The 18,378-nt window shown below is 43.0% G+C and overlaps 1 protein-coding gene across 1 annotated transcript in view; it reads right to left on the minus strand.

Annotated features, from left to right (window-relative positions):
* Positions 1-18,378, minus strand: part of LOC143768138 (uncharacterized) — a 164,675-nt gene that overhangs the window by 16,943 nt on the left and 129,354 nt on the right. Inside the window, exon 26 of the mRNA XM_077256825.1 lies at positions 4,372-5,710. Within this exon, the coding sequence (XP_077112940.1) occupies positions 4,372-5,710 (1,339 nt within the window). The remainder of the gene's footprint in view (positions 1-4,371; positions 5,711-18,378) is intronic.

Consider the following 18,378-nt stretch of genomic DNA (forward strand, 5'->3'; position numbering starts at 1 on the left):
GGTAAAAGGCATCACGTTTTCTCCTGCACCTGAAATCCGCTGCCTCGGGGTAACTCTCGACTCTGCCCTGTCCTTCAAGCGGTAAGTCCAAAATCTTGCCACCTCCTGTCGCCTCCAACTCAAATATATTGCCAGAATCCGTCCCTTCCTCAGCCCACAATCTACTAAAACTCTTGTGCATGCCCTCATCATCTCTCACCTCGATTACTGCAACACCCTCCTCTGTGGCCTCCCCGCTAACTCTTTTGCACCGCTCCAGTCTGTCCTCAACTCGGCTGCTCGGCTGATCCACCTCTCTTCGCTACTCCCCTGCTTCTCTCTGCAAATCCCTCCACTGGCTCCCAATTCCCCAACGAATCCAGTTCAAACTACTAACACTGATCTACAAAGCCATCAACAATCTGTCCCCTCCCTAGATCTCTGAACTAACCTCCCAATATCTTCCCTCACGTAATCTTTGATCCTCCCAAGACTTCCTACTCTCCTCCACACTTATTCGTTCCTCACACAATCACCTCCAAGATTTCTCCCGAATATACCCCACCCTCTGGACCTCCATGCCTCAACACGTCCGATTATCCACCACCCTCGGATCCTTCAGACGGAACCTGCTAACCCATCTTTTCAGGAAAGCCTACAGCCTGCAATTCTGCCGCCTCACCAAAACCGGAGCTGCCGCTCCCCCAACCTTCTGTCTCCTCCCCATTATCCCATAGAATGCAAGTCCGCAAGGACAGGGTCCTCTCCCCTCTGCACCAGTCTGTCATTGTAAATTGGTTTACTGTAAACGTTATCTATAGCCCTGTACGCAACCCCTTTTCTCATGTACAGCACCATGGAATGGCGCTATATAAATAATATCTTCATGAAAATGGCGGCGGCGCATGCGCAGTAACATCTATCGCGTTCTAACGGATAATGCTGCGCAAGTGCCGCCACCATTTTGCTGGACAAAAAAAAATTTGGCTCCATCAAAATGGCACAGGCGCAGCTGCCATTTTTATGGAGATAATATTATTTTTACTCCACAGTAGTATAGGCATAAAGCAAATAGGCTTAAATATACTGTATATCGGCATGTATAAAGCTTCAGCGCAGGTGCCACCACCGGCGTCATTTTGATGAAGTTGAATATTTTTTTCTAACCCAATAACAGTATATGCGGTATGTAAAATAGGGCGCAGGTCATACAGATCAATATGTAAAGCAGAGCACTACATAAAGCCCCGGAGCACGAGAATCTCATTAACTGAAAACTAGAAATAAAGATTAAACAACAACCACAAGACGGATTTAATCATCACAAGTAATTTTTAATCAGTATAACAGCGCCAACCTGACTGTGTCTGTAGTTTACTTAGAAAAATCCTGCTGACAAGCTCACTTAAACCATTTCCAAACATATAAACTTAAAGTAGTTATCAGGGACTTTTTTTTTTATCATGTGCCTAACAACTAACAGGCTAATAGTCATTAACTTCCTGCCTGATGTGCATGGCTCCGATCTCTGCTGGCACAGTACAGTCACAAACTGCTCTTGCTGGCAATTCATCAACTTCTGTTGACATCACGTCGACAGACCAACAGCTTGTGTCCTGCTCTGTCAACAGGTCGCTTATGCTGATGTCACGCTTATCGACAGCCGGCTCCCCGCTACTTAACTGTGAGGAGCCAGCTGTCAATCAGCAGGAGGTTGGCAGTTATGCCATCTTGAAGGAGCGTTAGCAACTACCTTAGATTTTAGGTCATATTAAAAAAAAAAAATCATCCTGGATAACACCTTTAAGAGTCACAATTACTTATCTGGCTGCCTATATAGCGCTTAGAACTTGAAAACATGAAATTACTTGTATTGAAAGGTAACTTCAAAACACAGAAAGACAGGAGAGTCTGGGAATATAAACTGATGACGACCTTTGACACTAACTGCAGGAATGAATGTGTCACATGGATTTATGTCTTTTTACATCAATTAAGGAACTTGCCCATCAGACCATGTGGGGTCATCACAACAGAGACCCTAATCACAGGACAATAAAACAATCCTTATCTAAGAATTGGCCCAATATTTATGGACGTAACTGTTTATCACCCATGGTAATTCTGCTTCATGTCACCTGGCTCATCCATGTTTTTTTTCCCCTTTTTTTTTTTCTCTATACTATGTTGTGCATAAATATGTGATTCTTCAGAATTTGTTTTAGTCTTTGCCTGATGAAGAGACGTATGTAGTCTCGAAAGCTTGCAATTAGTTACCATCTTTTCAGTTAGCCATTAAAAGGTATCAACCACTGAGGACTCTCAATTCTAAATATTTTTCTATCTACTGGCTAACACGGTACCAAGATATATTTCTTTCCTGTAACTTGAAAATTGTCTTTCAGCCAGCCAAAATGCTGAGCCTGGACATATTAGCCATAAAGTATGATGCGTTCAGATTCCAAAATTATTGGTTTCACCGAGACAAATGAAACTCTTCGTTTCCACAGACCTGCTAATGTAAACTGAAAAACAGCATCACCGTGGTGTAATATCGAAAGGTTTGAGCTTTACTGGCCACCTTAAGGATAAGATCAATATTTTGCCAATTGAGGAATCTAACCAGCAGTGGTCTAGTTTCTGCTCCTGGAGGTCCTGGGACCTTTCAACTGCATAGAGTTGGGAGAATGACATCCGGAAGAGCTCCCATTTTTCACTGAACTCACTGGTGTTAGAGCCTTATTTCTTCTAACCCTATCCTCCATTTTTGTTGTGCTTCTTATGCCTCAAGTCCACTTTAGCCTCAAAGTCAAATACATGATCCTCAGCATGGAGATCCTGTCTCAGGAAGCCCAGATCCATGGTTACCTCAATTTTACCAAAGAGCAGGTCCATATTTAGAATTACTGCTGCCCTATGAACTATTAGTGCCGACACCCTATATTGAGTAGTCATGCAGGTAACCATACTGAACATTTTGGCAGTTGGCCATGTGTTTGTTAGGCCGACAGCTACCCTTCACAACTTTCACATACATGTTCACTTAGATGAGCATACATAGGATTTCCTGGTGTCTGGCAGAAGCTTATATAATACTTTACTTTGGCGTTACGTTGACATATTCTGTAAGGGTTTATTTTGGGGGAACCAGTGGTACCATTTTTGTGTTCATTCAACTTTTTGATAACTTTTAATAGTAATTTTTGAAACAGGGAAAAGTAAAAAATACTTTTTTGACATGGTTATCATGTGGGATAAATTAATGTAGTTATTTCAAAACATTTTTACTTACTTAATTGAAATGGGGAGGAACTTGTTTGAGCGTTTCCATCTCTATGCAGTACATTTGCTTACTACATAGCAGCAATGCGATAAATGTGCAAGAATTATTCAATTTTGTGGACATTCAGGGTCTTAATGAGGTTAAGAGATGTTACAGGGAACCTGTCAAGGGAATTCATGCTGCTCAAACTGCAGCCTGGTATATCATTTTTTTAAATGCTCCAAGATAAAATAAAAAAAGAATATAGACCCAAACGCAATATAAGTTTTTTAAGCAGATGTTTAATAATTGATTAGTAACAAGTTTGAAAGGGGTTGTCCAACGCTGTTCTCTTCCACTTGATCCAACATCAAGCATTGGGGGACGATATGGTGCATAATTAGGACAGATGCCAATGAAACATACCTAAAAGGAACCTGTCATTCGATTCCTGCTACTCAAACCACATGCAGCATGACTCATGGCCTGGCTGCCCAGTTCCCAGCCATATTTTCTCAGAAATGTTCCACTGTTATGGATAGATCAGTCAAGATCGGCACCTTTCCTGGACGGCTTCTACACGCTCAGCTCTAGTTGACTGACCGGTTTCTCTCAAGTGTACATGGAGCAGAGTAAGAGAAGCTGGCTGAGGGCGTTAAATATTTTATATACAAGGTTCATATATATATACAGTTGTAGGTGTCTTATTTTGAAACCAATTGCTTCTCAATAACAAATGGTCATTGGTAATGGTATAGACTTTACTTGACTATAACTTAAGGAGTAGCTTGGTCTTAGAATAAAAGTCTATAGTCACCCTATGTCATTACAGACTGTCGAAGCGGGACGGTGTGCGTTCATGTAACCACGTCTTTGATTTGCATACTTGCTTTCACGTGCCGACTAGTCTTATTTCAATAGAAGAGAATTGAGAGACGCAAAGGAGCCTAGTTGGCATGTGACTATAAATATTCAAATCATACACATGAAGTCACATGACCACCCACCAGGACAGAGAATACAATTGAATTGTGACATTGTGAACATGGCACAGTCGTGATCCGTCAGTCTGCAGTCACATAGAGTGACTATAGAGTTTTCATGTTGTCAAAATAATCTAAAAAAAAGGCTATTTCCCTGTGTGAGTTCTCTCATGTTTAGCAAGATTTGTTTTCCGATTAAAACATTTCCCACATTCTGAACATGAAAACGGCTTCTCCCCAGTGTGAGTTCTCATATGTCTAAAAAGATCTGATTTCTCATTAAAACATTTCCCACATTCTGAGCATGAATATGGTTTCTCTCCTGTGTGGGTTCTCTGATGTACAACTAAAACTGATTTCTGTGTAAAATATTTCCCACATTTCACACAAGAATACGGCCTCTCGCCTGTGTGAATTCTCTCATGTGCAACTAAGCCCGATTTCTGCTTAAAAAATTTCCCACATTCAGAACATGAATATGGCTTCTCTCCTGTGTGAATTCTGTGATGAATAACAAGATTTGTTTTCCGATTAAAACTTTTCCCACATTCTGTACAGGAAAATAGCTTCTCACCTGTGTGACTCCTCTGATGTGTAACAAGATATGATTTCTCTGTAAAGCATTTCCCACATTCTAAACATGAAAATGGCTTATCTCCTATATGAGTTCTCTTGTGTATAACAAGATATGTTTTCTGATTAAAGCTTTTCCCACATTCTGAACATGAAAATGGTTTCTCACCTGTGTGACTTCTCTCATGTCTAGCAAGATGGGATTTTTCTGTAAAACTTTTACCACATTCTGAACAAGGAAATGGCTTATCCCCTGTATGACTTCTTTGATGTGTAACAAGATTTGTTTTCCAATTAAAACATTTTCCACATTCTGAACATGAAAAAAGCTGCTCTCCTGTGTGAATTTTCTGATGTTTAACAAGATTGGTTTTCCAATTAAAATATTTTCCACATTCTGCACATGAATATGGCTTATCTCCTGTGTGAATTCTTTGATGTATAATGAGTTTAGATTTCTTGCCATACCGTTTCCCACATTCTGAACATGAAAATGGCTTCACCCCTGTATGAATTTTCTGATGTGTAACAAGATTGGTTTTCCGATTAAAACATTTTCCACACTCTGAACATGAAAATGGTTTCTCACCAGTGTGAATTCTCTGATGCTCAACTAAAGCTGATTTCTTCTTAAAAAACTTCCCACATTCTGAACATAAAAATGTTTTCTTCCCTTTGTAAGATTTTCGTTTTTCTATAGTGCTTCTGTGACTTTTGTTTTGCATATTGGTCATTGATGAAGCAGAAGAAAAGACCTGTTGAAAAGGATCAGATGACAAAGTTTTTCCGACAAGGGCTTGAGATGTATCTGGGATAATGGCATACTCTTCATATGTATCTGGTGTGATACCATGATCATCTGAAGTAATATCTGAAAACATGAGATGTTCCTCTGAGCTCTTGGTACAGTCATCTGCCAAAATAAAAACAATTTTACTATTTTTCAATATCAATGCCTTAAAATTATATTAATATTTATATTATATATTTGATAATATTTCCATTGAAACTGTAATGAAATTCAAATTACTGACCAAGAGAGAAGACCACAAATCAAGGACTAATAGATTAGGATGATAGTTCACCAGGTTGTGCCCTTTCAATTTTTCTCTTTTGTGTTGAATTTGTCTTCTCCATAGGTTCAGGTTTCACTGTGTCTCTCAAATTGGTTCCAGTTACATGTTCAGTAAAGGTGACTGTAAGTCTGTGCTATTAGGTGATGTCTGTCTCGTACCCTCCCTGACAGCTACATGCAGTCTAGCACAGAACAAGTAATATGAGAGGAGCGGATGCAAGAAAGAAGAACAAGTACTTAAAGAGGCTGTCCTAAGAACAAACTACATTTTAATCAATAGATGTTAGAATAATTTCCACAATTGGAACTTTTAAAAAATATATATATTCCTGTGCTGAGAATCTTGTAAATTTGTCCCTGCTACATACTGTGAAATAGTCTTTGCTTAACTTAGTGCAGACACCCAATTGACATAGCCCAGTGCAGCCAGCCTCGAACTCCTGGACTGTGAAATAGTCTGGTCAAGGTCCTGGCCAGGGAAGGAAACAAAAGAGTATACAGACAGGATATCATGGGATCGCAGCTTCCGCTTTCTGTGAGGTAAAACATTTACCTGCCTGTTTTTAAAAATAATTTACCTCACAAAAAGCAGCATCTGTGAACTCATGCTATTCTGTCTGTATACTCTCTTTTTGCTTTCTCCCCTGGCCAGGGAATGTGGTAGGTTCAGACCATGTCCCTTCACGGTCACACACAGCCATTTCATAGTACATAGCAGGGGCACATTTATAAGATTATCTCAGCACAGGAACATTTTTTTTAACAAGTCCAATTGTGTAAATCATTTTTATTCCAAGGTCTATCGTACTTTGTTTGTTCAAAAACAACATTAATACTCATTTAAAGATATTGAAACCAATGGAAACATTGGCTCCATCATGAATATATGAATAAGGGAACACAGGGAAAGAGAGTCTGAAAAGGATTTGCAGTAGTGTTCTCTGGAGGTTATGGTTGCAAGTCCCTGGTTCTTTCGTAGATCACCTACATAGCTTAACCCCTATCTGACCTTAGGCATATCCATACATCCTGGTTGGGAAGAAAAGAAGGAGTAACTCTGCTGCCTCAATATCGGAATTGATCCCTCGGGGCGTTCATCCAATTCACGTCATTTGGAGATTTAGATGGAAAACCCGATGCAAGTACTCAGCGTAGAACGCAGGATAAATTGGATCCAAAATGTTATGCAAAATATTCCCAGCAAAAACTTCAACTTAATTCACAAAAAAGCAAGTCCCTGCTCAGGTAAGTCATGTGTTAATGGAAATATAGGGGGCTTCCACATTACTGGTAGCACAAAGGCTCTGGAAAAGCACCATGGCTCCTCATCCCACAAAATAAATCTGTGCCTAAACCACATTTAGCATCCACATTTGGTATTTCTGTAGCGATGACAGACCACATAATTTACGGGTGCATGTCTCCAGAAGCACAATCTGGGCATACTGTACTGGGCACTACAATAGCAGATTTACAATTTTCACTTTGCAACATCCACGGCTGCTGGCTTTTGGAAAACACCCATGAAGTGAAATCATCACTACGGGGGCTGTGGAGTCAGTTAGCCAAACCTCCAACTCTGACTCAACTTCCCGGACTCGACAGCACTACCTCACTGCTGAGCATGAACATAAAGTGCAGCACAGATTCATTTCAACTAAAAGCAGAGATCCTTAGATCAGGAATAGAACAGACATTTATGGAACATTTCATAATTGACCCAAATTTTTATGAAAAAATTCAGAACACATCCTGAATTGAACTACTGTACCCAATTCATTACATAATTTAGTAGTTTGTCCATTTTATACTGACTCCACAGCCCTGATCACTACATCTGTACATAAATTCCCAAAAGGGTCTAATTTTTAAAATGGGGTCACTAGAGAGGGTAGTCTGTTCTCTGCTCTTCTAGTACTTGGCGGTTCTGTATATGGAGACCGCAAACTATTCTAAGTAAATCTGCTCTCCAGGAGCCAAATGGCGCTCTGTCTCTCCCAAGTGTCGTTTTGTGGCTAAGCAGTACTGTACAGCTACATATGGGGTACATCCACGTTCAGCAGAAATTGTGTGACACATTTTGGTGCCATTTTTACCCATTTTCTTGTGTAAAAATGTAAAATCTGAGGTTAAAATAAAATTTATGGTAAAAAGTAATTATTTTTTCTTCAATGCCCAATGGTATAAAATTCTGTGACACACCTGTGGTATCAATATCATCACTGCATCCCTAGAGGAATTAATTGAGAGGTGTAGTTTGGGGTCATTTATGGGGGGCGGGGTGGAGGTGGGGGGTTCTGCTGTCCTGGCACCTCAGGGGCTCTTTCAGTGAGTCATGGCAACTGCAAACCATAACAGTAAAATCTGCACTATATTATGATTCTCCTTCCCTTCTGAGTTTTGCACTGTGCTTCAAAAGTAGTTCTTGATTACATGTAGGGTAGGAGAAACTGCCCAACAAACAGAGGTTAATTTTTTCTTCTTAGTCTTTATAAAAATAAAAAATTTGGGGCTAAAACAACATTTTTGAAGTAAGAATGTAATTCTTTCTTTACCACCCAAAGGTATAATGTATATGAGGCACATGTGGTGTCAACATGCTCACTGAACCCCTAGATGAATTCATTGACAGGTGTAGTTTGTAAAATGATGTGACTTATGGGGGAGGGTGGCTGTTCTGGCACCTCAAGGTCTCTGCCAATGTGACATGGTACCCCCATACAATTCCAGCAAAATCTGAACTACAACATGGCGCTTCTTCCTTTCTGAGCTTTGCACCGTGCTGCAAAAGTATATGGGGTATCGGTGTACTCAGGAGAAATTGAACAACAAATTTAAATTTTCCATTTTGCTCCAGTTACTCTTGTGAATATAATTTTTTTTTACGCAAAACTAGCATTTATGCGGGAATAGTTTTTTTTTTCCAGTTTCACAGTTCAATGTTATAAACTTCTGTGAAGCACCTGGTAGTTCAAGGTTCTCACCACACAACTAGATAAATTCCTTGAGGGGTCTAGTTTCCAAAATGGCATAACTTGTGGACGGTTTCTACTGTTTAGGCACATCAGGGGCTCTCCAAACTCGACACGGCATCTATTCTCGATTCCAGCCATTTTTGTGTTCAAAAAGCCAAACGGTGCGCCTTCCCTTCTGAGCCCAAACATTAGTTTTCCCCAACATATGGGGTATCGGTGTACTCAGAAGAAGTTGAACAGCAAATTTTGGGATCCATTTTCTCCTGTTACCCTTGTGAAAATAAAAAAAAAATGTGGGGCTAAAGTAAAATTTTTGTGAAAAAAAAGTAAAAATGTTAATTTTTTTCATTCCACAATACATTGCATTAATTCCTGTGAATCACCTGAAGGGTTAATAAACTTATTAAATGTGGTTTTGAGTAGAGATGAGAAACTATTTCAATACTTGGTTTGGATTACGATTGCCGTATTTGCAATATTTGCCGAACGCCATTGGAGTCAGTAAAAGTACAGATGCGTGAATATGTTCACAAACTATCATAAAACATAAAATCGGCATGAATGGCACATTCGGATTTGGCGATCATTTTCTGAACATATTCGCTCATCTATAGTTTTGAGCACCTTGAGGAGTGTAGTTTTTAGAATCGTGTCACTTTTGGGTATTTTCTGTCCTATAGGTCCCCCAAAGTCACTTAACCCTTTTGCGCCACAGCCTTCGTGACAGGCCAATTTTTATAATTCTGACCAGTGTCATTTTATATGGTTATAACTCTGGAATGCTTCAACATATCCCACTGATTCTGAGAATGTTTTTTCGTGACATATTGTACTTCATGATCACGGTAAAATTTGTTCGATTTATTTCTGGAAATATTGGAAATTTTGCGAAACTTTTGAACATTTCACAATTTTGAAACTTTTAATCTTTATGCCTTTAAACCAGAGTTATGTTACAAAAAATAGTTCTTAAATAACATTTTCCACATGTCTACTTTACATCAGTGCAATTTTTGAAACAATGTTTTTTTTTGTTAAAAAGTTAGAAGGGTTAAAAGTTGATCAGCAATTTCTCATTTTTCCATAAAATTTACAAAACCATTTTTTTTTTTTTAGGGACCACATCACATTTGAAGTGACTTTGAGGGGTCTATATGACAGAAAATACCCAAAAGTGACACAATTCTAAAAACTGCACCCCTCAAAGTGCTCAAAACCACATTCAATGAGTTTATAAACCCTTCAGGTGCTTCACAAGAATTAATGGAATGTGGAAGGAAGAAATGAACATTTCACTTTTTCCCACAAAAATGTTTCTTTATCGCCATATTTTCCATTTTCACAAGGGTAACAGAAGAAAATGCAACATAAAATTTGTTGTACAATTTCTTCTGAGTATGCCAATACCACATAAGTGGAGGAAAACTACTGTTTGGGAACACGGCAGGGCTCAGAAGAGGAGCACCATTTGACTTTTGGAATACAAAATTGGCTTGAATCAATAGGCGATGCCATGTCGAGTTTGGAGAGCCCCTGAGGTGCCTAAACAGTGGAAAACCCTCACAAATAATCCCATTTTGGAAACTAAACCCCTCAAGGACTTTACCTAGATGTGGAGGTGAGCACCTAAAACCTCAGGGGCTTCACAGAATTTTATAATGTTGAGCTGTGAAAATGAAAAAAAAAAACAAAAAAAAAAAACACTTTACACAAAAATGTTATTTTAGCCCCATTTTTTTTTTTTTTTAATTTTTTTCACAATGGTACTAGGAGAAAAGGGATGTCAAAATTTGTTGTGCAATTTTTCCAAACTACATAGGTACCCCATACTTGTTGAAAAACGACTGCTTGGGCGCATGGTAGGGCTGGAAAGGGAAGGAGCGCAATTTTGGCTGAAATAGGTTGCGGTTACCATGTCACATTTGAAGAGCCCCTGACATGCCAAAACAGCAGAAACTCCCACAGGTGATCCTATTTTGTAAACTACACATCTCAAGGAATTCATCTAGGGAGGAAGGGAGTATGTTTAACCCTCAGGCGATTCACAAACTTCTATAAAATTGGGCTGAGAAAATGAAATAATACTATTTTTTTTACTAAAATGTTTCTTTGACCCCAAGTTTGACATTTTCAAAAGGGGTAATAGGAGAAAACGAACAATACAATTTGTTATGCAATTTCTCCTGAGTACATCAATACTGCATAAGTGGTCGAAAACTACTTTGAGGCGCAGCACAAAGCTCAGAAGAGAAGGTGCGCCATATTACAGTGCAGATTTTGCTGCACTGGTTTGAGGGGGCCATGTCATATTGGCAGAGCCCCTGAGGTGCCAGAACAGCAGAAACCCCTGTAAGAGACCCCATTTTACAAACTACACCTCTCAATGAGTTTATCTAGGGGTGCAGTGATCATATTGACACCCTAAGTGGGTCACAGAATTTTATACCATTGGGCAGTGAAGAAAAAAATAACTACAATTCTACCACAAAAAAAATTGTTTTAGCCCCAGATTTTAAATTTTCACAATAAGAAATGGGTAAAAAATGAATCCCCCCTCAAGTGACCCTATTTTGGAAATTACACCCTTTAGGAATTTATCTACAGGTGTAGTAACGATTTTGACTATGGGCGTTTTCCAGAAACAAGCAGATGAGGATGTTGCTCAGTGAAAATTGTAAACTGCCGTTGTAGTGACCAGTACGCTGTAGTGACCAGTACGCTGTAGCTACCAGTATGCTGTAGTGACCAGTTCGTTATGCCCAGCCTGTGCTTCTGGAGACATGCACCCGGAATTTAGGCGGGCTCTCATCGCTACAGAAATGCCAAACATATGGACGCTAAATGTGGACTAAGGACACTGGGCCTCAGAAGGGAGGGAGCATTTGAATTTAGGAGCGCAGAATTTGAGGAATTTCTTTTAGGAGGGTGAGGAGCCATAGCGCTTTTCCAGAGCCTTTGTACTACCAGTAATGTAGAAGCCCCCTATATTTCCATTAACCGATGATGGACCTGAATTACGACTTGTTTTTTTTGAGGATTGAATTGAAGCTTTTATTGGGAACATTTTTCATAACTTTTGGGATCAATTTTATCCGGTGCTCTACGCTGATTACTTATTTTGGAGTTTCCATCTAAATCTCTGAGTGACATGACTCACTATAATGAGGCAGCAGAGTTACTCTGGATTCCGTCTGGCCTCTATTCAGTGATGTCCTTTTCAGAGGTGCACAAAACTGGCAGATCGCACTTTTATGTATGACTAAAAAAATGGACACCACCAGATTACAGGTCAGACAGTCCAAATATTAGAAAATAGCCGACAGCACAACTGATATAGGGATGCCCGTACTAGTTCCACTGGACCCAAATGGAAAAGCACATACTGCAGCAAAGTGAAGGACAGCATCCATTCCAGGTGAAGTATAAAAAGTCCTTTATTGGCACAATAAAGGACTCTTTATACATCACCTGGATTGGTTGCTGTCCTTCACATTGCTGTGCTACAGGTCAGACGGTGTCCACAGTGCCTGCATATGTCTCAATAGAATTTTTCTCCGGGGGGTTCCGTCTGAATGACGTATTTCAGAGATTTACATGGAAACCCTGATGTAAGCACTCAGCGCAGGATAAATATTCGCCGAGCCTTACTGTGATCTTCGTGAGGCAAAATTAACAAATCAATAGCAGGTGAAGAATTGGTTTTATTTACTTTTTATGCCGTTCCTTGTGCGGTATACTGTATTTTTCGCTTTGTAAGAAGCTCCGGATTATAAGACGCACCCCAAATTTTGAGGAAAAAAATAGGAAAAAAACTTTTTTTTAATAAATTGGTGGTGCTTCTTATAATCCATAAGTCTTATTGCTTACCGGGGGGTGGTGGCTGCAGTGAAGGGGGTCCCAGGGTCGCTGCTGGAGGAGGCAGGAGTGGAGCGTTGCTGCAGGCTGGGATGAGGGGGTGTGCAGGTGTCCTGTGCTGCAGGGGGGCTCCCGTGCTGCAGAGGGTGTCTCCGGTGATGCTTGCGTCTCCGGTGCTGCAGGGGGCTCTGCCGACATTTTGAGAAAGGCCAGAGCCCCCCGGCAGTGCGTCCATGCTTTCCTGTGCGACAGATTTCGAGAAAATGGCCTCTGGGAGGTGGCGCATGCGCAGATGAAGATCTCGGGACCAAGATCTCGAGAGACGAGATCTCAGCTCTGAAATCTCATCTGCCGAGATCTTGGTGCCAAGAACAGTATCTGCGCATGCGCCGCCTCCCAGCGGCCATTTTCTCGAAGTCTGTCGCACAGGAAAGCATGGACGAACTGCCGGGAGGCTCTGGCCTTTCTCAAAATGTTGGCAGAGCCCCCCGCAGCACCGGAGACGCAAACATCACCCTGGGCAGTGGCAGTGGACACCCCCTCATCCCAGCCTGCAACGGTACCGGTAAGCGGTATATCAGCTTTGTAAGACGCACCCCCATTTCCCCCCAAAATTTGGGGGAAATAAAGTGCGTCTTACAAAGCGAAAAATACGGTAAGTGATATGGCAACTATATTCTTTGCGTTGATGCGATTACAGCGATACCAGATTTATATCGGTTTTTATGTTTGGCAGCTGTCACATACTAAAAGATGCTTTTTATAGCAAAAACAAGTTTTCTCCTTCGCCTCATTTGGGGACACAGACCGTGGGTGTATGCTGCTGCCACTAGGAGGCTGATACAAAGAAAGTTAGCTCCTCCACTGCAGTATACACCCTCCTGCTGGCTCTCAGCTAACCAGTTCTTGCTTAGTGTCTGTAGGAGGCACACGGGTCTGTTTCAGACCCCAACTTTTTTATTTTATTTTTTACTTTTCTGTAAATTTTTATTTTTTTAATTAACGGAGTGAAGGGGGCGACGGTTCCTTTCAAGGTCGCGATCTTCCCACACCAGCAACAGGCGACCACATGGAGTGTCACCTCCATGTATCCTCTCCTGGAGCCAGGCCTAATGCCGGACAACTGGCCCTGTCCACCCGAGGGCTGAACTCCGTGGATGTACAGAGGCCCCTCTCTATGGCGTCCGAGCAGCCCCCACTGTCCCACCACGGTTAAAGCGGATGGCACAAGGAGGCGGACGGTTCCTCTCCACCTCCCTAAAAAAGGGATGGTCGATTGAGGTTTATCCCTGCACCGTCCACGCTGCACAGAACAGCGCTGAAACCCACATCCGCGGCGGCTCCATGCCGGGACGCGCACCGATGGTGAGTGGATCCATCTTCAGAGGGATATCCACATGCTGACAGGCAGCCTCAGCCACTTTCCTGTGGCCTACCTCTCTGAGGTAACGCTCTGGCCGGCTGCAAAAATTTAGCCCCCGGCTTCGGCCGATGTGTAGGTCGCATCCCGGAAGTCTCGCCTGGAACACCCCGCTGGTGTCGCCTGCCGGCTTCAGAAATTTAGGCCCCGGCTTGGGCCTATTCAACATCGTGTCGGTGGCTCCGCCCCCCGAATTGGCGCTTCTCGCTCTCTGCAAGATTTTATCAACTCTGCAACTCCCGGTGGCCATCTTGGTCCACCCGGCTGGCTCATACTGGGGCGACGTTTTTTTGTTTGTTTTTTTTTGCATTAAAGGGGCACATCCACTTTACATCAGTACCCGTGTAAGGAAGTACCTGACCAGTCCCTTAAAGGCACACGACCAGTATTCCCTGGTCTTAAAGGTATATGACCAGTATTCCCTGGTCTTAAAGGCGTATGACCAGTATTCCTTGGTCTTAAAGGTGCATGTCCAGTATTTTCTGGTCTTAAAGGCGCATGTCCAGTATTCTCTGTTCTTAAAGGCGCATGTCCAGTATTCCCTGGTCTTAAATGCGCATGACCAGTATTCCCTGGCCTTAAGGGCGCATGATCAATCCGAGGAGCCCTCCACCGCCAACCCCAGCTTATCCTTTAGTTCCCCTCAGTGGACTTAGTCACTGACCGCAATCCATGGTTCTCTGACCAAGAGATTGAATCCCTTCGTGTACCCTATGTGGCTCGGAGTGCTCGCAGGACCGATATACATGGTCCCTATCCTACATGGGAGCCGTCAGCTAGCAGGGACCGCAAGTATTCTAGAAATGTACAGGTGTCTAGAAACATACAGGCATCTAGAAAACGGAAGTTTTCATTTCCTGCTCCCTCACCAATGATTTGATGACAACAAGTCTCTGAATATGGATTGGATATTGCCTGAAATTGCCAGAGCTTCAGAGAAGAGTAACCAATCTCGTTACATTGACGAAGACTCTGGTTCTGCTCTAGACTACGCAGTGTCCCTCAGAAGGAGACTAAACTCCCTCGTAGAGCATTTGCCATTCAGTTCAGATAAGCGATTCACTGGACAGGAGCCTCTACGTGTGATGCCATGCCTGGCCTGATTATTAAGGGCGACGAGTCCTTTAAAGGGCACCGATCTCCCCACACCCCCTCTGCATCACCACTATTTAGCGGATGATGCAAGAAGGCGGACAATTCCTCTCCACTTCCCTGTTAAGAGGTTGATGGATCAAGGGTTCCTAATTTTTATCTCTGCACCGTCAAAAGAGAGCGGCGATGGCAAGAGACTATGACCTGCCGGATGCAGCCGCACATTCTGCCACGGGGCAGATTAACCGGGTAGAATCTCCTGTGGTATACCTACCAGTATCCCTACCCGATGGGTCATCAATTACAAATACCACGGACTGTCAGATAGCAAATCTGGTTCGTTCCGTCTTGCGGCTTCGGGTTCAGCGCTCTATCCTCCCTAGCCGCCACATGGATTGCTGGAGCAATGGTCTCCTGGCTGGAGACCTTAACTACCTTGATTCACACCAGTAACAACTGGCCAGTCAAATCTTTTGAGCGGGAGACTGACAAAGGATTGTATAAGGATTGTCCAGCACAGTCTAGATCTAAGGGATCTTGGTTCCAAAAAGGGGAACGAAAAGTAAGACCCTGGACCTCAATCTTCTAACAACCTTTGACATGGTCCTCCTTCTTCGGATGGAGTTCCTCCCCTCAGTCATTACTTCAACAGAACAAGGTGCAGTTTCCGGCATCCATCGACATTCGGGATGCTTACCCTCTTCAAAAATTCCTTCGCCTTTCCATTCGTGAACAGCATTTTCAAGTCACAACCTTGTCCTTCTGCCTTGCTTCCACACCCAGAGTGTTCGCATGGGTCATGGCTGATGTCATGTTTTCTCTTGCACCCTAGAGGCGTACTCGTCCTGCCCTGTTTGGTCAACTGTCTAGCCGCCCTTCCAGGACTACGCTGAGTCATCTATATCACTTGCGATACCCTCTCACCTTGGCTGGCAGCTACACTTAGACCTCCTCATTTCCAGCCCAGCAGTTATCCTATTTGAGGATGATCGTGCACACTTCTAGAAGGATGGTAATTCTCCCTCGAGACAAGGTCATGGCCCTTCAACAGGGAGCTCGTGCAAGGAGAGTTCTGAGGACTTGATTACTCCCCCCCTCATTTCATTCGATTTGCTAGGAGAGTTCTGAGGAAAAATGGTGACGACAATGGAAGCGGTTTCCTTCTCTCCGCTCGTTTTCAGCAAGTCAAACAGACTTTCAGACGATAGTCTCTGAGCCCCTTCTTCATTCAGGGCCTTTCTCCGGGTTCAATGGTTATTAGTAACTACCAATGCCAGTCTTCTTCTCCCTATCATTGCTCTGGAGATCCGAACAGTAGTCCTACAGCAGGTCCACTGCCTTCTGGCGGGTCACCCTATCCGAATTCAATCGGATAATGCCACGGCGGTGCCATACGTCAATCATCTAACAGGTTCCCACGGTCAGGCGCCATGACAGAGGTACCTCACTTTCTCTGATGGGCCGAGATCTATCATTCGGTGATCTCGGCAGTATATATCCCAGGAGTAGAACTCTGGACGGCAAACAAATTCAGCCGTCTGGGTTTCGCCTCAAGTCAGTGGGAACTTCTCCCCGAGGTCTTCCATCAGATCTGCCTTCACTGGAGCTCTCCAGTTGCAGGTCGGATGACGTCCAGACTGAATCACAATGTACTCGTGTTCGTGGTTCAGTCTCGAGATCCAAGAGCCATCGCACTCCATGCTCTGGTTCTGCCGTGGTACCAGTTTCCATTCCTCCCCTTCCGCTACTTCCGAAAGCCTTTCGGAAGCAGAAAGGGGCCCCAGTGATCCTTCGAGATCCGCACTGACCACATTAGTTTTTGTTTGCGGTGCTAGTATCTTCCCGCCTTATCGCAGCAAAACTGCAAGTAGGGACTTTATCACAGGAAGTTTTCACATGTAGTTCTTCCCTATCGCATACCGTTAGATCATTGAGACCTTAATGGTCCTAGGAGCCTTACAGTAAACTCCTTTTCATTCGGGCAGACTTTACTATCAGGGAAAGTCACCCCTTTTTTCTCTGCGATATCCTCACTCTGACGAGTCTTTGGAGCTAGCTGCTCTGCTCTTTCAGACTTTTTTCCCTTATTACCTTTAAGGCAAGGTTGTCCTCAGGCCATCCCCATCCCTTGTTACCAAGGTGGTAATGTATTACCACTGTTATGAGGGCATAGTTCTTCCCTCATCTCTTTCGGCACCAGTCCACAAAATGGAATGAGTTCCCCATATTCTGGACGAAGTGAGTGCTCTGAGTAGGTACGTCTCAAGGTCGGCGTCCTTCCGACGGTTGGACACTTTATTTGGGCTTCCTGATGGTAGAGGAAGGCTTCCTGACATTTCCAGGAAGGGTTTAGCTGTTTCATCGGCCATGATAACATGGTGAATTTGTTTCACCATCCAGGAGTCCTTCCGTGCTAGAGGTCAGCCTATCTCCCTGTCTATCAAGGGTTCTAGGCACCAGGCGTCGGCAAGGCACGCCTGCAAGCTTGCGGATTCGTCCAGTCCGCATGCATTCCTGAAGCACTATAATTCCCACACTTCCACAGATGTGAGTCTGGGCATGCGGACTCTGCAGGCCGTGGTGGCGCACTTGTAAGTAGAGGTTACACAGGGCCTGATCTGATGTTGTCCCCACCCAGGGACTGCTTTGGGACGTCCCACGGTCTGTGTCCCCCAATGAGGCGAAGGAGAAATAGGGATTTTTGTGTACTCACCGTAAAATCCTTTTCTCCGAGCCAATCATTGGGGGACACAGCTCCCACCCTATTAGCTTGTGCTTGTTTTTATATTCTGACATGCTATACTCTCATATATAATATGACATGCTATACGCTCATATGTTGTTATTGATCTCCTACTGCTTTTGCACCGAACTGGTTAGCTGAGAGCCAGCAGGAGGGTGTATACTGCAGGGGAGGAGCTAACTTTCTTTGTATCACTTAGTGTCAGCCTCCTAGTGGCAGCAGCATACACCCACGGTCTGTGTCCCCCAATGATTGGCTCGGAGAAAAGGATTTTACGGTGAGTACACAAAAATCCCTATTTTGCATTACCATATTTTGAAAGCTAAAATGTTTCCATATTTAGGCCGACAGTCACATGAAAGCTTGTTTTCAGCACGACAAGTTGACGTTTTAATTGGTACCATTTTCGGGCCTTAAAGCA

The sequence above is a fragment of the Ranitomeya variabilis genome, chromosome 4 (assembly GCF_051348905.1).
Source record: "Ranitomeya variabilis isolate aRanVar5 chromosome 4, aRanVar5.hap1, whole genome shotgun sequence".
NCBI lineage: Eukaryota > Metazoa > Chordata > Amphibia > Anura > Dendrobatidae > Ranitomeya > Ranitomeya variabilis.